General features: G+C 32.9%; 3 protein-coding genes across 4 annotated transcripts; 2 read left to right on the top strand and 1 right to left on the bottom strand.

The window, feature by feature from the left end:
- Positions 1–1,978: 1,978 nt before the first annotated feature.
- On the top strand, positions 1,979–3,172 carry LOC100749218 (peptidyl-tRNA hydrolase ICT1, mitochondrial). Its single transcript, XM_012392766.3, has 3 exons — positions 1,979–2,242; positions 2,494–2,682; positions 2,773–3,172. The coding sequence occupies exons 1-3, from the start codon at positions 2,087–2,089 to the stop codon at positions 3,031–3,033; spliced, it is 606 nt and encodes a 201-aa protein (XP_012248189.1). The 5' UTR covers positions 1,979–2,086; the 3' UTR covers positions 3,034–3,172.
- On the top strand, positions 3,032–5,926 carry LOC105680204 (clusterin-associated protein 1). Of its 2 annotated transcripts, none has more exons than XM_033324189.1 (6): positions 3,032–3,119; positions 3,764–3,960; positions 4,304–4,702; positions 4,803–5,041; positions 5,116–5,294; positions 5,500–5,926. In XM_033324189.1, the coding sequence occupies exons 2-6, from the start codon at positions 3,775–3,777 to the stop codon at positions 5,766–5,768; spliced, it is 1,272 nt and encodes a 423-aa protein (XP_033180080.1). In that variant the 5' UTR covers positions 3,032–3,119; positions 3,764–3,774; the 3' UTR covers positions 5,769–5,926. The 2 variants fall into 2 exon arrangements, with proteins under 2 accessions (XP_033180080.1, XP_033180079.1); XM_033324188.1 differs by lacking the exon at positions 3,032–3,119 and adding an exon at positions 3,257–3,685.
- A 158-nt stretch (positions 5,927–6,084) lies between these two features.
- LOC100749334 (beta-1,4-galactosyltransferase galt-1) lies at positions 6,085–20,168 on the bottom strand (the record flags this gene model as incomplete). Its single annotated transcript, XM_024371745.2, is given in 5 exon segments — positions 6,085–7,931; positions 9,241–9,551; positions 12,797–13,024; positions 13,878–14,079; positions 19,963–20,168. Coding segments are annotated over 5 exon segments (1,455 nt in total), but the record flags the coding sequence as incomplete, so codon positions are not given.
- Between the last annotated feature and the right edge of the window lie 2,174 nt (positions 20,169–22,342).

Raw genomic sequence — 22,342 nt, 5'->3', positions numbered from 1 at the left:
TTTAATAGTTAAGGTCCTTCGGACCAAGCGAGTATTTCCTGTCTTAAATCTCTCTTTACGTTTATTGTTTACCACGTGTTAGCTTAGAAAGTTTGTTTTCTCCACATCTGGTATGTTCCGTTGGCAACTTTCTCGCGAGGGCGGCTAAAACCCTTCCTGGTCCACCAACCGTCCCATTATCCAATCGGAGACGGTGTCTACTGCCCTCACTTCCTTAACCAAAATTGTCATCAACAAATCCGATAGTCCCGTGTCCTTAGACACACCCACCCCTAGCTTTCCTCAGACACAGTATCGTCAGTAAAACTTCACTTATTCTGTATCCTTAGAATAGTCAACATATCTATATCGGTCTCTACCCTTATAAGTCGCGTACTTAATGTATTGTTGTAACTAAGTCTTACATAACGTGGTTGGAGTGAATTGTGATTTATGCTAATTCAGTGCGTGTTACATTGTGATTGGTGAATTCACAATAAAGGTTGATTAAAACAAAGTTAATTGTTGTGTTACGACTCAACTATATTTTATTTCCACCAACCAACCCTAAAAATTACGTGACACATACATAGTCACGAATAAACTTTTATCATCAATTTTTTCAAGAATTAGTTCGATTGAATCACCATGAACTCTGCTAACCAGTGAAATTTTGCCACATTTCTGACTGTGCGCATAAATGGACTCGTTATTCGGAAGGTGAACAATTTAAAAATTAAAGGACTGTGTCGCAAAGTTTAAATATTATTGAGAATGATCGTACGATGGCAGCTATTGGTATCGTTATCTGATAGTATTGTGAGTTTAAAAGTGCTTGTTGAATTTTATACGCATTGAATGAATAAAATGGGTTTTGTAGGGATTTTCTTGGAATATACTTATTCAATATTTAATATGTTGCAGAAATTATAGTTTTGGAAACATTACTTTCGAGGTTTTTCTTTTTGAAGATTACTAACTAATCTTAAAACTAGAACCTTATGAATAAAAATTGCGAGAGAGATTTTACCTTAAAAAAAAGTTTGTTATTCCAATAATTTTACGACCTAGGAAAAGAATAATGCCTAATTGAGATGTTTAAAAAATGAATAATGGTGAACACTTGGTAATTGAAATTACTTTCATTTTTCGAAAGCAAGAGTGTTTCTTAACAAAATCAGAGAGGCCTTAATTCATATATTAATTGTCCCTTTCCTATCGCAATTCACATTGTTTGGTACTTCTTTTAATACTACTAATAATACTTTAATAATAATGTATACATTTAATACTACTTCATCTTCCAAGTATTAGCACGATATCCTGAAGCCAGCTACAATGCTGGCGAAATGTCGGAAATCTTTTTTCTTTGGACACGGATCTGTCCAGGAAGCTTCAAACTGTCTTAGCTAAAGTAATATTTAAATGTAACAGTGCCATGTGATAATATAGGCTGCAAAAGCATCGAGACAGAGTTGTTCAAATTTCGAAATTCGTCGATTTACTCATTATTATTTGTTAGTTGCTATTGGTTTCTGTTTCTCTCAATTGATTTCTATTTTACGTAAAATTTTATAGTTTTACCTTGTATATTAATACTTATGTATATATACTTACAATACATGTGTACATATATACAAGAGATTGTAATAAGTTTTTAGCATATTATTAAATTATTTTAAATTAGTCATTCCTAATTATCCTATTGATGCGAGGACATTTGAAGCATGATATTGAGAACTGAAATAAAGTGAATTGACTTTAACTTATAAAAAGTATTGAGGCATTGAAAAACTTACTGGCGTTGCTTACTTAAAATATCTTACCACGTGCTTTATTGTAATCAGCATAAATAGGACACTAACCACTAATATATCATGCACTTTTTATAATAAATCAAATCAATATTGCGTTAATAGGCACAAAACAGAGCATCTTTTACTGATTACTTAACATATATTGAAATCGAAATATCACAATATTATAAAGAATTTTTGTGAGAATCGATTCTGGAACTTGTAGTGCTAGTAGCAATCTTCAGATGATACGTTTGTTATTACCGCGGTATAGGTTATGTTATGATTTAAAAATTTAAAGAAACGACAAAATGAATATTGTCAGCAGACAGTGGACTCGAATTTTTAAGACAGATATAATGCATAATCAATTTTGTATTCTTGGACGAGCCCTTGCTTACAAAAGTGCTTTTTCTCTTGATAAGCTATATCCCACAAGCAATTTAAAACTGTTCACGCCAACCTTTGTAAGTTTATTATAATTTATTAACGTACTAGAATCTACTATTTTGTACATTTTATTTTGTTGATTTCACGTACGAAATGTCTTAATTATTTATTCAAATCCTTGTTTGGAATATTTTCTATATTTATGTTTAAAATAAAATTAACATGTATCTTTAACTGAACAATTTTTTAAAATTATCTTATACGTTATGAAATATAAAGGCTTATGATTAAGAATTATTTCTACTGTATAATTGCATAACATTCTCAGGTTCCTGATGATCCAAATGCTAAATTTGATGGCCATATACCAATTAAAGAACTTGATATCACCTATAGTCGTAGCAGCGGTGCTGGAGGACAGCATGTAAATCGCACAAATAGTAAAGTAGATCTAAGGTTGCATGTAGAAAGTGCTACGTGGCTAGCGGAGAGTATTAGAAATAAATTATTGGAACAGGTTTGTAATTTTTCACAACTACAAACAAATTTTACAGCTATAAGTATTAATTTCACATAAGAAAGGTTTTAAATAATGATATCATTACAGTATAAAAATAAATTATCTAAAGAGGGTTACTTAATAATCAAGTCAGAGTTAACAAGATCTCAACAATTAAATTTAGCTGATGCTCTTCAAAAATTGAGAGAAATAATATGGGAAGTGGCAAAACCACCATCAGAAATACCTCCTGAAACTTTGGAAATGAAAAGAAAACAGCATCTTCGAGCAGCAAGACAAAGGCTTTTTGAAAAGCGAAGACATTCTGAAATCAAACAATCTAGAGGAGCTCCTACTATGGACTTTTAATCTTCTTTATGTTATATATTGTACATAGAACAATGTACTTTTCAATAAATGAGATATGATACAAAATGTGTAATCATAAAATATATGTACGTATTATTGTAATAGTAATGATTTTGAATATTAGTGATTTTTAATATTAGATGGTGGCTTTCTTAATTTTTATTAATTTGACTTTTATTAATTTTTATTAATTTCTTTAAATCTATATTTAATAGACATTAGAAAAAAAACAATTCAATTAATTAATAATTGTCATTCTGATGTAAATATTGAATGCCAATATGTACCATTATTCGTATGTACATATGTAAATAAGTATTACATTACATAAACTTGGAATTCTTTTAAAAAATTGATATATTACGATTTAGTTACTATAATTTCAATTAAATTTTTTAATTTGATATGTATTGGTTACAACAGAAGTAGAAAACATGTATGAATCAAAATTTCGAGTAATATTTCAAAGGCCTTCTTTTGAGCCTATGATTCGAAGAAAAATAATACACTTACATATACAATGTATGAAACTCTGTTTCCTTGACAACGTGCTCAACGTAAATCAAAACATAACGTGGAAAGTGGACGAAAAGTATTGAGATTTATTTAAAACTTGCCTTTCGAAGAAAAATGTCATTTCGTGACTTGAGAAGTACATAACAACCTTTTTTAAATAGATGTTACAATATAACGTATGCTTCTACGATAATTATATTTATTTTTTTGATAGATTTTACAGAAATGATGCGAGTCCTTGGTTATCCTAGATTAATTTCTGTTGGAAATTTTCGACTGCCAAATTTTCCACTGGTTGCTGAAATTCTTGTTTGGCTGCTCAAAAGATTTGACCCAGATGCGGATATATCTAGCGAACATAATACCGAAGAAGAGCGTATTTCATTAATACGTGCAGTTGCTGAATTTATGGTAATAAAACATGCAGTTTTTAATTTTTTTTGTTTTATATTTGATATTTAGTTTTATATGAAAATAAAATGTTTCATTGAATTTTATAATTTATATTTTTGACATCTATGTTTATTTCTTGATTATTATTTAATTTTTAAGCATGCATAGAAAAGATACTTAACTTAGTTTGTAATTTTAATTTTCTCAGGAAGTATCAACGTCTTATTAACGAAATTATAAAAAAATAAAAATAGCAAATTAATATTTGTATTTTTTAATGAATTAATATTGTGCTGTTTATACTATGTTGTTTTTATATTTTTATACTGAAATTTATCATTGTCAAATGATTTTAATACAGGCTTTAAAAACAAATGTCAAATTAAATACAAAAAAATTATACCAAGCTGATGGTTATGCTGTAAAAGAGTTACTAAAAGTAGCCACATTACTATATGATGCACAAAATAATAGTATTAATAACAGTATAATGTCTGATGATAATTTTAGTACAGTTAGTTTTGACATTTCCAATAAAGTAAATGAATTGAAATCAACTAGGCAGTTAGCCAGTCAGTTGACTGTTACTGGTGCATCACTTTTTGACTTATTAGGTCGTGAAGTTGATCTCAGAGAGATTCGTAATTCAAAAGTTGCTAGACAATTTGACATCACAGAAATTGAGATGGCCTTGAAAAGTGTTATAGAAAATGTACATAAAGAAATTGATGATACCAAAAAACAAATTGAGAACGTTAAGGTATTACCACGTTGTCATTTTATTCTTGGAACGTTAAAATATTCTTTAGTAATTTCTCTAATCTCTAAATGTTCTGTTATAATTTCTGTAATGATTAAAGGATACAGAGCAAAGTTTGGATACAAGAATCGAAAGACGACGTGCAGAGCTTGATAGAAACCAAAAGAGATTGCAAACATTAAGAAAGGTACGTCCAGCTTTCATGGAGGAATTTGAGAAACTTGAAGTTGAATTAAGAGTTTTATATAACGACTACATTCAAAAATTTCGTTATCTTGCATATCTTGAGCATCTGTATGAAGATGCAGCTAAGACAGAACAAGAAAGATTTGAAAGACGGTACATACATAAATAATAAAAATTAATACTTACTATGCAGAAAACATAATATAATGTTTTCCAACTCATAATAGGCAAGAAGCAACACGGAAACAATTAGAAAAAATGAGGTCAGAAGACGCTAACTTTGAAAGTATAATGGAAGGAAATGATTCCATATTACCTATTAATCTTCAAGAGCCTCCGCCTCCTCTCGCTGATACAGAAAAACAAAATACCGAGAAAACAACACCAAGTAGTCGATTGAAATCAGGTAAAAATATAGTGCAGTTTTCTTCTCAACATTTTTAAGAGCTTGTTATAATATGTAATAACTTTAACAAAATTAATATAATAGCTATTAAAACATGTATAATAACTATTAAAACTTCTCAACATTTTTAAGAGCTTGTTATAATATGTAATAAATTTAACAAAATTAATATAATAGCTATTCAAACATGTTTATAATACAATAGCTGGTCGGTCATCAAAAACACAAATATCACAGCGTCGTATTTATGGAAGTATGTCTGGACGTCAGAGAGGAACTATTCAAGAATCAAATGACAGTGGTGGCTCGCTAGATAGTGACAGTGACTTGTTAATCGATGGTGATCTCGATGACGATGATGATGATGATATTCTAGACTCTGTAGGAGGACCAGAAATTGGGAATTTTGATTTAAAGGTTGGACAAGAAAAACGAGCCGTTAGTAAGCTAGATCATTCGGATGAGGATTTTTAACGATTACAAAAAACAATTACAAAAATTTCAAAATATACCGTCTATGTAATTATCGATCTCTATACGCATATTTTTACAATAACTGTAAATAGGTGTCAATAAAAGGTAATATATTATTAGTCGTCGTGATCGAATAATTTTGACGGTGGTAAAAAATACTTAAGATATATATATATATATATATATATATACACAATTATTGTATATATATGACATACGCGTGTTAAATAATTTGAAATTCAATTATTCATATAATTGTACATGTACTCCAGACTTATATTTACGAAATATATTTTCAAGGGAATCAAAATACATATTGTCGTCGTATAATATTTATTAACTTTCTCAACATGACCAAACGGCATGTTGATTGTGGCTTAGCACCGATCACATGTACGTATTCACCTATCCTACATGTTGTGTACGTAAATGTATGTACACTTCAGTGTATACACATATATACATAAATGTATGTGCGCGTAAAAAATGTGACATTATGAAAGAAATAGAAACAGTTTGCAATATTCATTGTCATAACGCTCAAATCTGTAGTCTCTTATCTCTAGCTGACCGTAATACTTCCTCCTTTGTTACATCCATTCTGAGCACAATTAATAATCACATTTTTCTTGAAATGTAGCTCCTATTATGTAACAACGTTTCCTGAAATCACTTTAAAGGGCTGATAAAAACTATTCGCGAGGCAGTTCGACAACAAATAAAATTGTAAAACGCAACTAATAAAACGCAACTAATATTAATCCATGATAAAAGACGGACGAATTCTTCCTAGAACTGAACGTTCTTCGTAGTGTCAATAACCGATCGGATATAAATCGACTATGTTTAAACGGCATTTTAAAAACATTTCGCATTCTACGCGTTTACTATCAGATTAAATACTAGATGTTCTAGATACATATTATACATACATAAACTACGACTATAAGTATTGATCCTATGGATATGCGTACGTTTTTCTTTATACGTTGTGCGGATTTATAGGTGTCAAAAAAAAGGAAAGAGAAACGTATCAACAAGACAACAATGTAATATCAGATATCTTACATTATAGCCGATAATAGACCGTAGACCGTAAACATAGGCCCTGCTTGGTAACTTCTACATTCCTATTACTATGTAGGTAGTCGGTTTCATGCAGCTCGGCTTCGTTCGAACGAAAAGGAAACTCGTACATAAATATAATACCGTATAAAATCGTGAAAGAAGCACCATAGCGTAAGAGATACAGGATCGCTCGGGAAAGTCATTCGTCATGTAAGTATTTTCCCGATCGATCATGAGTCTTCCTCACGTAGAAAAATATTATTCGTCAGCTTTCGAATGAGCATCGCGCCTTTCAGAATGCTACCGGCTACCACACTTCATTTCATCATTTGGCTCATTGTTAAACAGGCACCGTTCTCCGTGTTTCCAAAACGAGATTTATCAGGCGTGGACCGCGAAAGGTAGAAAAAACGTGTTATGGTACTCCATAAATCCCGAATTTCTCTGCAATTCTCTTCTCTCAGTCGAAACTGGATTTCGCTGGAGGAAAACTACGGGCCACCGTAGTTATAGAAATAGGTTCTTGCTACCTTTGGGGTACCAGTAAAATTACTAATATCCCAAAGAGTATCGATAATAGTCTTTCGCTACCTGACCGATTTTAACACGGGGCTTGCTTTTATCCGCGGCGTCATCGCCGGCACTGGTTCTAACTTTGGTAACGAACAATCGGTGCTTAGGTCTGTCCAGATTTTGCCAACGTTTTCGGCCAGTCTATCCTTGTACTTGTAGGCCGTTCTATCGACTACCGATTGAGTCTTTATACAATCATCACCGCCGAATTCGCAGACCCGATAATGATGCAAAATTGCGGCGTCCGATGGAACGTTCAGAGTTCCATGCCCCGGAATAAATTCCCAGACAAAATGATTACCAGCTTCCACAATGTCTTGCGGCTTGCAAATATACTTCGAGCGTTGCTTGTGCGGATGCAGTTTTGTTCTACGTCTGGTTTTCTTCAGAGTAATCAAACCTGCCTCTATGGGAGTTCGACTGGCCATCACGAAAGGATCGTCCACCCACTGCAGATAGAAGAATGCGTTTTGAAAAGAATACGCTCCGGTGGATTTTGTATTTGTACGACTGCTCATCCATCTAAAATATAACATTTTTATTTTTATTTATATTAATTGAAAAATATAGTGATTCTTATTGATATTCGAATACCACGATATTCGAGAAATTATTGCTTTATATGCCTATTTATAACAATGTCGCTGAACCATCATTTTTTAATATATTACATTTACATTTTTTAATATATTAAAATACTTATTGCAGTTAGTAGAAACATAAAATGTAAACATTAAATAATGACGTCATTTAAGATTGCAAAAGAATGTCAACTAATGAGTAAATTACATGAATTTTATATAAAATATGTACATATACAATATTATAATGTACGTATCTAGGATATATAAAATTTATACATATAAATTTGAATTTGATATGTTTGAAGTATCTCCATATTATTAAAAAAAACAATTGAGTCGATTAGATTATTATGACAAATATATAGAGCAATAATCTCTCGTCTCTAAATCGGGGTACACGTATATCGATGAGTCGTGTATAAGACTTTGTATCAGAAAATATCGTAAAACTACTGTAAAAAACTGTAAAATAAAATATTGAAAATATTATAGATATATTTGGTTGTAATATAAAGGCCGTTATATAGTGCTGTCGGTTATTAATTTATCTGCATATTTCATTAAAATCAATATGATCTGAGAGTTTGAAGAACTTTGTCTTGTAATAATTTTAATGCTTTAATTTCCCTGAAACAGAGTGTTTTTTTTTCAATGCAAATATTCCTACATATTTCATACGAGTCATAATTTACAGATGTGAATATTGTGTTTGAATGGCAGAAACACACACAAAATACTTTTTATGAAAGTGAAAAACGAATCTTTACACCAATCTGTTTTTATATTAATAACTATTTTTTTTTGTAATTAAATATTTCCCTCTTAGATTTCTCCATTTAAGTTTAATTTAGTTTATTTAAAAAGTTTTATATGTGTTTCAATTTTATTCTAAAAAGTATCTGTAAGGGACAAAGAAAATATGTAATATGATGCTGTAACAAAAGATCATGCATACTAATCAAAACTTTTTCATGTCTTGTTTGAGTTTGAGATACTCTTTAGAAACATATAGTTGAGTCGAAACCGACCAGAAGAACGCAGTTAGTTGTATAAAATTACATTTAACTCCGATCGTATGTTAATTAATCATTGTTCAAAATTTTAGTATTTTAGTTTTAAACATCTGGCACATTCACACATTACGTATAAAGAAATTAAATTTAATATATATTAATAATATATAAAATAATATATAAATAAATATTAAGAAAAACAAGTTTAATTATAACAAATTAACAAATTTTCACCTAATGAGATCAATGATCGTGTCGTTGTGCCTCGGTATAATGAACTCGTCGAGGTCCACCAACGCTACATATTCGTATTTGTACATAGATCGATAAAGGCAATCGTTCAGGGCAGCGAACAGTCCCTCCGTGCGAATTTCTCGCTGCGAAATCATGTCCAAATGATGCCAAGGTAACACGGTCACGAGACCTTTAGCTTCGTAGTACTTAAGAGCACATCCAGCCTCCGTGCCAACCGTGTCGTTGTATAGAGTCACATGGCTAGCGCCAAGCAGTCTGTATAACTCAATGAACTCTATTAGCTGTAACACCTAGAAAATTTGCACTCATTAACATTTTTACTGTCACGACTAAAAGTAACATGTTTTTCCTACTTATTTCTTTCTTTTCTTTACGTTAATTTAATCATCGTAAAATTCAGTTATTGTCCACATGAATGCTTGTACATCTCATTCAGTTAAACCCTGTATATTTACAATTTACATATTGCTATATGTAGTTTAAATATAAATGAATTCACCGTTTCTATTAAGCGCTGTAAACTCTAAAAGCATTTGAAATTTCATGCAAGATTTACTTTATAATAGATAACTGTCCAGAAACCTACTCGTACATTTACAAATTCTGATTAAGATTGATGAAGTTGTTTGACTTCAAAATTGCGTTCGTATGAGTGTGTGTCAAGTTCCTTAACACATTTGCTACCAGCGTAATATATACAGTGAAGATTAATTTAGATTTAACTTTAACCTACACAACCTAATAAACGAGCATGTAACCGACACGTTTTGTAAAATAAGATACCAGAAATAATGAAATAATGAAATAAAATACCAGATACGGATTTGTATTAAACTTATACTGTATTATTAAATATATTATACAAACGCATAAGGACTAAATGATCTATAGTGAACACTTTGCTCTAAGTAATGAACACGTAAATGCGTTAATGTGAAATCCTTTGCATTCAAATAAGCTGACCTTGTTTGAGTATCTATTGAAAAACGAATAGCTAAAATGGTATAAGTATAGAGTGGACTCGATTTGAGGAGCCAATATCAACAAGCACGTAATTAGAGAAAATATTATATTATTTAGCAACTATTGTTCTTTTCATGTTAAAGAATAGTTAAGGTGTGTTTAATTTCACCCGCACGTTGTAAAGTATCTTAGTCGAGCAAAATAACAGGTTCACATTGGCAAATGTATTTACATACTTGAATACAGGTGATTCGAAATCGAAAGATTTGATTAATAAGAATCAACGTAGAAACCTAAAAGGATATTTCAAATCAAGCAGATAATGGATTTACATCGGTAAACTGGTTTAAAGTTGGTTAAATTTAAATCGTTTGAATAAGGTAATCTGACTAATCTGAACAAATTTAACAGTATACTATCTTGCTTTCTATCGCCTCGACAGTGGCAGCATTCTCGACATGAATATTTTATCTATCAGGTAACGATTATGTACATACACCGATTGTGTGCTCGCATTATGGCAATGAAGTAGTTATTCTATAGCTGGCAGCCGAATTGTACTATCCATATGATAATAAAAAGATAATAGATATCGATTCTTAATTATACACTCTTATGTATTCAGTATCACCTTCTTCTATTATTTTTATTGTTATCAGTTAGGGATTCACATGCGTAGACGTTCTTTCAATATCTAGTATACCTGCATTCATGAGTATTCGACAATTAAAATTTAATGATAAAAATAAAATATAATGTAATATAACAATAATTTCACCAATTTTATCACTTTAGCTACTCTCGTAGTTTGAGCAAATTTTTTATTTCTTTTTTATTTTCCATGCGCACAATACTGTGAAAAGATTTTCGGCCAGACAGATTTTTCAATTTATATTCTAACAGTGATATTTAAACAAGTTTTAACATATTATACATTAGTGCACTGTTATACATGTATGTATGCACTGGCTCACGAAAATATTTGAACGCTACCTACCTTTTTCAAGTTTCCAGAATATCATTCAACAGTTTTTATTGTTTGTTACTTTAATTTCTTTAAGCAAAGCAAAATTTAAACAAAGATATAAATAAAATAAAAAACTACTTGAAATTACCGATCGAAAACGATCCAGTATACAGATAGAACGTTAAAATATCGTTTTTAGATTATAAAACGAAGAATCTATCTGATCAAGAGCTCTCGTACATCATTCTATGTATATTGGATCGCAGGACATAAAATACCGATCGATCAATCGATTTTTTGAAAATCTAGATTACTATTATTTACTATTATATCATTTATTATTATATTATTAATTAATCTAAATTTTCCAAAAGTCGTATTAAAATACTTTAGGTGTGCGACAATTACTGCTAGCCCAATACATAAGTTGTTAGTTAAGTGAACGATAGGCTTAATTCATACGTCCATATTCTATCGGTTAAGCACGCTTTTGTCGTGACTCGACGCCATCAACTTCTAATAGAGAGTAATTACCATCTACAACGAAATAAAGAAGGCAGCTCTTCAAGTAAAAGTTAAACAGTTAGATTACGATAGAGTCTCGTTCGATGAAACGATCTTGTCATTTGCATCAGGCAGACTGCATAGACTGGTCCAGTAGGTTAACTCGTTAACCGTGGGAGATGATTTGATTTGTCACTGGGATTTCTAGTACCTTGGATATAACCATTCCTGTATTTGTGGGTCTTATATTCTTTACCATTCCTATTAGAAATAAATTATATCATATTCATATTTCCAACAACTGAAATCGACTAGAATTAATTTCTCTTTATTGACTTTTAAACAAAGATTTGAGGATTGAGAAGAATGAACGTATTGCACGAGTAGGCTTTATTGCGACTTTGATCCTTTCGCTTCTCTTTGGTACCTGCCACTTTGTATTTATACTATGTACCGTCCATAGCTGTAGTTGCAGTAGATACTTATTCTGATTAAACTATCATTCGAATACAAATAAACAAATAAAAGAACAAATAAAGAAATAAATAGATTCTTACGAATAGATTGTGGATATTCATGTAAATTCATACTTTATTTTTAGATCGTCGTCAGAACACACATCTCACTACTCACTACAATTCTACCCCAATTGTAAGGCTTTCTTACGCACAAATCACTTAAGCCGAATTATGTTAAGCTGCAGTCGTTTTATTCCTTGAATTCGGTCTGAAGGTTTTCGATTAGAAAACTAAGGGTTCCCTTGGTAAAGTTGTAAATTATTGCAAGTCTCAAACATAACTCAGCACGGAAATCATCACAGTTTGAACACGTTGATCGTAACGCTGGTTATAATTGGTTTACGTTACTAAATCTTTCAGAATGATTAAAATAAATTCCACGAGCTAACAAATTTTCAACAATCAGAACGATTTCGATAACATTGTTAGAAGAAGTTGCCAAATATAATACTATAATTTGCAAGAGTTTAATTTTCTGATGTAGCGTATTTCGCTGTATGGCGTCTGCAAGCCTGAAGTATATAAAATTTGCGTGACAATCAACGGGTCAAGTGAATTCTCAACATGTATCTTTCGAACTTACTCTGTCGTAATCGTAATGTAGTGGTTTCACGCAAACGGCCAACAGTTCCTTGTCTTTCGTCCTAGTCTCGGGCCGATTCTGTACGAGGATACGATTCGTCGGTGCTGCTTTGAGCCTGGCTACAACGCTCACGGTTTCCGGTACTCTATCAGACGTAGGCGAATCTTTCGGTAGCGGGCAAATCACAAAGCAGGCACTGTACTTCAAGTTCCAATTTTCTCTGATCACCTATCAAAACGATCACGATAACCACTTTAGCTTTATCGAAGAGCATGCTGCGTGCTTGCGTCAACGAGCTTTCTCCCGGGAAAACGGAAATTACAAGCAACGAGCAAGTCGAAGTGTGTTGCCTCTAATTTATCCAACATATGGGGTGGGTAAAAACTGGTTCGAGACACTAAGAAAAAAAGGATGAATATTATGCAAAGTAACGTAAAGCGTCAGCTTCTACCTGCATGCTACGGTATTTTACTTTTATGGAAGTTAATTTCTCTAGCTTTTCTCAATTCTTTTTATTTTGAACTTTTATGATACTTCAGCTGATTATGACAGATTTAACAAAAAATATTTCGAACAATAGCTCACCGATATCAAACAGAGGATTTACAGATGTAAAAAGAGATTTCAAAAGTGTCATTTTTTAAACACAAAACGGCAGTCACTTTGTATTTTTTATATAGCACGATATACTTTCCTGATCGTATTCGGGCGGATTTAGAGATGTAATGAATAAGCTACTTTTGATCAAATAGATTTTATATACAAGTATAACATTTGACGCGTTCTTTCAAAAGAAAGCGAACGAGCTTACTGTTTAACCTAATACACAGCGCTCTTTAAACTATATAAAAATTGTTCTCCTTTTACATCAGTAAATTCTTCCCCCGATACCAATAAATTTCCACTGGAAACATTATTTCGTTGAATTATCTGAGCCGGGATAAAAATATCGTGCTGACTGATTTGCGGACCATGCTATGTATATTTTGTTCTATTTGTTTTGTAATAATTGATCTTGTTCCAAAGGCAACGTTATAAACGTTACAGTTTATTTTCCATTTTCTTCATTTGCTTAACGCACCTTCACTTTAGCAGCTACCGTTACGGAAGTTGTTACGTTGCCTCCGTTCTTTGGTCGATACCAAAGTCTACACCAAACGCGCTCTGGTCCTCTTGTCTTTGTTGCGCTTATTATGCGAACCATTCCTTGATTTTTACCTGTTGGTGCGCCCGTGCCACCAACCCTGTTATCGAAGTACGCTGAGTATACAAAGAATTTGAATCTGAGAATTGAAAAAAGAAATATCATCCTTTTAGAATCAGATCAACTCGTGCTATATACAATTACATTGGCTCGCGAAAGTATGTGTCGTATAAAGCATTTTGAAATCTTATTAGCACTGTAAAAAAAATTTACACGACTGCTATGACTATATCGATCAAATTTGAAACCAACCTGAAAATGTATATATATAGAAGTTATTACAAAATATTTACTATAAAAATATATTCAATAAAAAATTGGAATAGCACGAATAGCAGTCATCTTAAGTATATAAGTGTTAAATATAGTTAAATATAGTTAAATATATATGAATATTAAGGCTTATTCATATAATAAATAATTGACTATTTAAATACTTTTATAATTTCCACGAAATTTGCACTAAATTTGTTATAGTTTCTATACATATTTTCAGATTTGTTTCAAAATTTATCGATAATAATCACGAGTGTTTGAGAACTCTCGTGAGCCACTGCATGTAACAGTAAATTAGTATAATTACGCATAATACTCTATAATATATCGCAATCTATCGTACGGAATCGTGAAATGTTATGGGAGAAATAAGATTATCATGAAATTTATTATTGTGAAACGTGTAACAGGGAAAGCAATAAAGAAAAATAAAGAGAATGTGCAAGAGTAATTATTTCCTCTGTCCTAATTTCCTCTAGTTTCCTTTACTCAACAACTTTTTTAAATATAATTTCAAGACTTCTCATGCCAGAACTGAAATCAATTTTATAGTAAAATATATGATGGATAGGGGATCTTACGAAAAATTCAGCCACGTATAAAAAGGTGACCCAAAAACACTCTCGTCTCGACTATTTAGGCCGTGATTATACAAAAGAGCATTAAGCGGCATAGCAACAGAGCGAACGAAAATAAATTTATAGGTTTGATTAATTTTCTGTCGCTCAGCCGTCATTTGTTTTATGACTCTACCGCTTACCGCTTATCGCTCTTCTGTACAATCACGACTTTACAGAACGAATACAGAAAGAATTTTCGCGAACGTTGGAAGTTTCTCTGGGCAATAGTCGAGTCGCGATAGTAGTGGAAGGGTCAGCTGCATCGGTGCGTTGGCCCAAAAGGGTTAACAGCGAGGTACGCTGTGCGGAATTGATCTTAAACATTCTCGAAAGCTCGGAATTAACAACGAAGCTAGCGAAATGGAGGCAATAGAAATGGAGAAACGACTAGTGGAGTTGCGAGAAACAGCAGTAGGGGATATCGCGGAAATAGGAGTGAAGCTGAGTAATTTGGAAAATCAGCTGAAGACTATAGAAATTACGACGGAAATAAGGGAGAAAAAACAGAAACTATGAAAGGAATAGACATGAGGATGGAAAGAAAGGATCTCGAAGAGGAAGTAGAAGAGTTTTTAAGAAGCAAACTGGAAGTTAGCGCGGAGGTTGTACGAGCAAGAGAGATAGAAGATGATAGAGTGATTCAAGCAAGAACAAAAGAGTGGCAAGACAGAATCAAAATAATGGAAAATAAGAAGAAACTGGGAGATAAGAAAATACGTGCATATAGGAAGTGATAAAACAAAGATAAAGAGAAGCATACAAAGCAAAGTAGTAAAAATAGCAAAATGTCGAAAATAAGAAGAAATGGAACAAATGGAATTGGACGGAAAACTTAAAGGGCGAAAAATTTTACGCAGAAGACGAAGAAAAGCTTTCGTTTAGGCCGACTAGGGAGATACAAATTCAACCACGGATAGAAAAAGATAAAGAAAGGTAAGAAAATATAAAAACGTAACAGGGCAAATCAAAAGAATAAGAAAAACACGAGAAAGTAAACCTGTAAATATTATCCTGCCAGGTGGCTGGATTTGTCAAAAGCATCGAAGATTTCTGGAATTACGTAAATAAATCCGATATGGTAAACCTTCCTGAAACAGGATTCAAAGAAACAGATTGGGAAGAAGTGGAACATAGGTTAACAGAAGTTTAGGTGACACGGCGTACAAAAGAAGATAAAATGAAAATAGAAGTGACAACAATAAGTGGAATGTTCACAGGAATAAAGCGACAGGTCGGAAAAGCGCAAACAAGGTAGAACGATCCATCCAACGACAATGGAATTCGCACATAACAGATCTGACGAAAGGAGACCATTAGAAGATTTAGAAGAGTTGACGGAAGACAGAAATTGATAACTCAATTGGAAGCGACTTCGATGCAAGAATCGAAAAGAAAGGAGAACTCTTTTGGGATGGACAAGAAAATACAAAACTAAGACGATTCAAGGATAAGACGGATAATAAACAAGGAGAACACTTACTGCGGATAGTAGAAAAAGAAACGAATGGGGTATAATAAATGGAAACAAAACAGGTAATACAACGAGTGAATGGACATTCGACAGAGGAAACAGCTACTTGATAATAGACTAGGAAATAATAAATATAGCCACGTGGAATAAAGTAGAAAGGATAGAAGTAAGAACAAGAATTGGGTCAGATCATCGGCCGTCAGAAATAGAAATCGCAGCCGACATTGCAGAACTAAGGACATGGTAGAAGAGGAGACAGAGATAGAGGTAGACAATTGGAATGAAGAAGGGATACAGATTTACGAGGAAACACAAGAAAAAAAAGAAATTTTGAAAACGACGTAGTGCAGGGAGCAATGCCCGGACTCACAGGGAAGATGAAAAAGGCAATGAACAAACAGAAGATCGAGAAGCGTGATAAAACCCAGGAAACAGGATGATGATGGGATGAAGAATGCAGGCTTAGTAGAAAAAAGATAAATAAAGCGGTAATGTGGAAACAGGATAAGATAAACGAAGTCAAATACAGAGAGGAGAAACAAAGACACGGCAAGCTATGTAAAGAAAAGGCAGAAGGAGCAGGAAAACAAGAACAGAAGAAAACAATAAAAGTAATGGAAATTAAGTACCAGGAAGAAATAGAGACGTATGTATATACAAGAAAGAAAAAAAGAGGTGAAATTCCCGGAAAAGTATAGAATTATCAGAATAGAAACATCGTTTCATGCATATGGTAGGAGCAGAAGATACGTATGGATAAAGAAAATACGAGTGGATAAAGAAGAAGAAAGCGGAACTGAAGAGAAGTAGGAAGAAATCGAGAGTGGTTATCGGTAAACTCGGTAAAGAAGAAAGCAACAGGAGGAACATTGAAAAGCGAGGCCTGCGTGTTCGCAGCAGAGAAAATCAAAGAAAGATTTAAGGAAATTATCAATAAAGTATGGAAAGGAGAAGTATCGTCTGAAGGTTCGATGAGATTTTTCTGTTGTGAGAAAGACGTTAAAAATTATGGGGGGATAACGTTAATGGACAACGGATGTCAAATTTACTGTATTCGATATTAGAAAGTAGATTAAGGAAATAAATCGAAGTAGAAATATTTCAAGTATTGCCGGATCCACAAGTTGGATTCCGAGAAGATAGAAGCTGCATAGACAACATATTCATACTGAAAACCGCATTAGTAAAAGGAATTAAGATAAAAAGAAACACGCTATGTATATGTTTAGCAAACTTGAAGATACGGTAAATAGGAAAAAACTGTGGCAGAACATGAGAGGTAAAAGAATGGATCTAACGTTAGCGAAAAGAATCGAAGAAATCTATAAAGAAGCAAAAAATAGAGTACAGGTGGGAAAATTCAAGAACAGGAGCGTTCTGGATCAGAAAAGGCCTAAGACAAGACTGCTGCTTAAGCTCGCTATTGTTTGCAATATTTATATCGGAGATAGACGACTACTTGAAAAGAACACAAGAAGAAAAAACTATTCATCCTCGCGTATGCAGATCATCCAGCAGTCATGATGATAACTCAGAAGGAAGTGGAAAATATATTGAAGTATCTAGAGATATTTTTTGATGGAAAGGAACCGGAATTGAATTCGAATAAATCGACGATCATAATGTTCAGAAAACACGCAGAAATGGATTTGGAAGTGCAAAGAAAGCGAAAAAGTGGTAAAAGACGTGTGTAGAAAAGCGACAACAGCAATGGCAGCAATTCTCTCCGGAGAATCGGAGAAAGAAAATTTGCCGATGACTTCTGTGCGAGAATGTTAATGTTTAATGAGATGATCAAAATTATTCTGATATACGGAGCGGGTATCTGAGGCTATAAGGAAAGGGAAGAGATGGAAGTAGTGCAGGAAAGATATATCAAATGAATACTAAGGTTAAACAGGTGCCCTCCAGGGTATCTAATAAGAGAGGAAAAGCAAATAAGAAAAATATGTATAGAAATGGAAGACAGAGTTGTAGAATATGAAAAAGAAATTAAAAGTAGCTGCGAAAACTCCCTGTTGAAAGAATACAGGAGAGAGATGGGCCAAGTCAACTGGGTCGAAACGAAATGAGGCAAGGAAAGAGATGAGTTTCTGAGAGATGTTGGAATGAGCAGATCGAAAAGTGAAGCAAGAGGCACCAATACCTTTTGTGTTCTCTTGGATGAATTTCTTAAACGAAGATATTTTAAACGAAGGGAAGTAAGGCAATCATCTGATGATCATGAATCCGAAATTTACTTAATCAAATAGAGAGTGTCTGAAAGCGTAAAAATTTTGAAAACACTGAAACTAAACCAATAGGAGCCTGTCACAATCTTACTTTTAATAATATGAGTTCAACGAATGAACTCATTCTGTATATTATTACTACATTCAATCACTATTGAATGAACCTTATTCAGAAAATTATTTTCTTTCTTTTAGTACATTTTTTAATAAAACTATACCTTTTGAATTTTTTAATTTAGATATTTTACTTTTTACTTTTAATCTTTAACTGTCATTTGATTATAATATACACTGAAACACATTGGAAGACAAAGATTTTTTCAGATTTTATCTTAGCTACCTGGACAATTATTTCCGATAAAAAAATTTCCAATTTTTTTTAAATTAAGAGAAACGTGAAAGAGAATGTGAAAAAGTGGAAAAATAATAATTACATGTTTTTACATTATGTCATTAAATAAAGGCTCAAGTATGGGGTGTGGTAATACCACATATAAAATATTTTGCGAAACATCAATGAATCTTGAAGCGGAATTTCTTGTATTAGACTTTCCATCGAGAAGGGGAACGTCAAAGTTATATTGTAATTCGCGGTAACCTTTATTATATGCAAATGAGAGGCCAAAAACGAAAAAAAAAATATGAAGACATAATGGATCTACTATGTTATATTTCACCGATTCATCGCGAATACCTAAAATTTCCAAAACAGAAAATGTTGTTATTGAAGGAGAAGATTATTAATAATTAATTACGCAAGATTACAATATACGTAACATAAGCAAATAAACCTGTTTGCTTTTAACTTGTTCCTTTGATAAAATAAATTATTTTTTACCATCATCATTTTCAATGAAAAAGTATTAGTCAATTAATAAAAAAGGAAACTGATTTCGTTTATTTGTATTATCGATTATTTGCAAACCGGCATGCGTAAGAAGTTAATTAACTAATTACGTTCGAAAAAATTAGCAATAATTTTAGTGTATCGTACATTCTTTACAAAAACATGAAAGAAATATTTTTTTTTGTTATCAATAATTAATAAAAGTTGATCTTCTCAATAGCTTAAAGAAATGGACTTCTGAAAGTAAAAAGTAACCGAAGTTAATTTTAATAAATTTAAATATCCTAGCTGGTCGCATAAAATAATATTAAATTCCTAAATTGGAGATTAACAGAAATTAATTAAACGTGCACGAACTTGGTTTGAAAAATGATTTCCTCAATAATATTTAATAGAAAGCAATATAAGTGTAAGCGGCACATTTTTATAGACTAACAATAAAATAATCGATTGGCATTAAACGTGAATAATTATCTGCAATAAATATTCAAGAAGCCTTATCAAATCGTGAACACACTTAGTCTTCGTGACTGGCAACCATTCTGCGTGCGTGATCCTCAAACTCTGATCGAGTTGTGGTAGACGAGCTTCCAAGTTGGGTGGTAAGCTCGGTAAACCTCTCGGGTCCGGTTGTATCGCGGTCTTCTGTCCTCCGTCTTCCCCACGCATCAATAATCCGATATGATCGTCGAAGCTGCCCTTCAATCCAATGTAATCTTCAGCCTGTGAAAGCCAACAGGACGTTTAATCGCTACTGTGTATGTATCTTGACCGAGGATGTTATTTCGTAGAAGGGAATTAGAGACGTTTCCAATCTCTATCTTTCGATAAATTATTATTTGACATAATTTTGAGATTGTTTCATTATGTAATACGTACGTTATTATTGTGGGATTTAAGATTTTGCACACGCAAGTATTTCCAATAAAGTATTGATTTTTATTGAAATGAAAACATGTTTATTTTTATGTGCATATCTATTTATTTTCATTATTAATTATGTAATTAGCTATATGCGATAAATTCATATACGCGCTAAAAGTTGATACTGTATAGTTCTTATGTTAATAATATGTTATGATGATATTTTGTGACAGTTTCTTTTTCTTTGATTCGTTAAATTTTTTATTGCTATTGATGTGTCAGTTGCGTTTCGTCGATTATTTTAACAGCACTGTTTACACAAGTATTGAGTTTTTGTTATTATTGAGCATTTATTGCTGAAAGGAAGGGTACTGCGCCACGTGATAATTATTGAATATTATTACTTGGTAATTTTTGACGACCGAATCGCCTAAATAAAGCTAAATTAAGCTAAGAATAGTTACGTTACAAAGAAATATGACGCTTCTCTCTTTCTCTGAAGGGAAAGTAAAATTTTGACAGTGGGTTAAGTATTAAATGAAACAGTGTTGTGAATACTTCACGTAAAGGAAAAGGACAGATTATGTAGATCAACGAAAAAGAAAATATATATATGTCGGATTTACATTAGAATTAGGGTTAGGGGCGTGAAACAAGTCTTCGTTTGGGTTACACGTTGTCGTTATGCAATAGAGAAGATATTGACTAGTGCAAATACGATTATTATAGAACCGGACAAGTAACCGTGGTAGTTAGGTACTCGAGAAACTAATGACAATGATCCTAGGTTCAATAACGAATCCGCGGTCGACGGGATGATAGATGAACGTGCTCACAAAATTCACTGGTCGTTAGGGGTTACTCTTTTCGTCGATGAGATCGCGAGAGAGAATGACTTTCAAATACCTAACCAATAGACAATTCATGGTTAAATGCCTAGACGCCACTTTCGCAACATTCCCAATAGAATCCGGCATACCCCAAGGTAGTGTCCTCGGACCCCTACTGTACTCCATCTACACTGCCGACCTATCTATCATATCAAATATACATATCAAACGAGATACCCACGCAGACCCGGTAATAGCCACATCCACTCTCCAGCGAAGTCTCGACTCCATGGAAAAGTGGTTTCATAAATGGGGCTTCAAAATTAACGAAAAGAAATCCTCACATGTAACCTTCACGCTCCGAAAACAAACCTGCAAAAGGTCACCATCAACAATGCAACAGTTCCTAGCAGGGACTCAGTCCGATACCTGGGCATGACCCCGGACAGGAGACTAACGTGGAAAAAACACATCTCAGATAAAACCAAGCAACTAAAGGACAAACTAAAAAAATTCTATTGGCTCATGGGCCAACGCTCCAAACTAAACATACAGAATAAAATTACCCTCTACAAGACCGTAATAGAACCTGTCTGGACCTACGGAATCCAACTATGGGAAACAGCAAGTAACTCCAACATTGAAATACTTCAACGCTTCCAATCGAAAACGCTAAGACCCTTAATAGACGCACCTTGGTATGTTACCAACGAAACAATCCATCGCGACCTCAAGATACCCACAGTCAAAGAAAAAATAGCAAAATCTAGCGACAGATATAGCAAAAGAGTCAACAAACACCGAAACCCCCTAATCACTGGACTACTTGATACGACGGACCAGATTCGCAGGCTGAAGAGGCACTACCCGCTAGACCTAAACGCTAGATTCATTTAGTTATCCAAATTAAGCATATGCGCTTACTTATAATACTTATAAATTATCCCTATCTATAATAAGTATTAACTTATTGTAAATAAACAGCCATGTCACTGCGCCACGCCAGAAAAATTACTGAAAATTCTCAACGCGAGAATTGATTGTAATTTCAACAAATAAATAAAAAAAATATATATATATATGTAGTATCGGGGAGAAGGGCCTAAGAAACGTCGAGCCAACTATACACAATGTCGCGAGAGCCGATGCGCTGTCACCATCAATGCGTTATCGGGTCCTTCAAATAAATAGCTTCGCCGAAAA

The sequence above is a fragment of the Bombus impatiens genome, unplaced genomic scaffold (genome assembly GCF_000188095.3).
Source record: "Bombus impatiens unplaced genomic scaffold, BIMP_2.2 scf_1574, whole genome shotgun sequence".
Classification (NCBI taxonomy): domain Eukaryota; kingdom Metazoa; phylum Arthropoda; class Insecta; order Hymenoptera; family Apidae; genus Bombus; species Bombus impatiens.
This window is presented reverse-complemented; position numbering and strand designations above follow the sequence as displayed.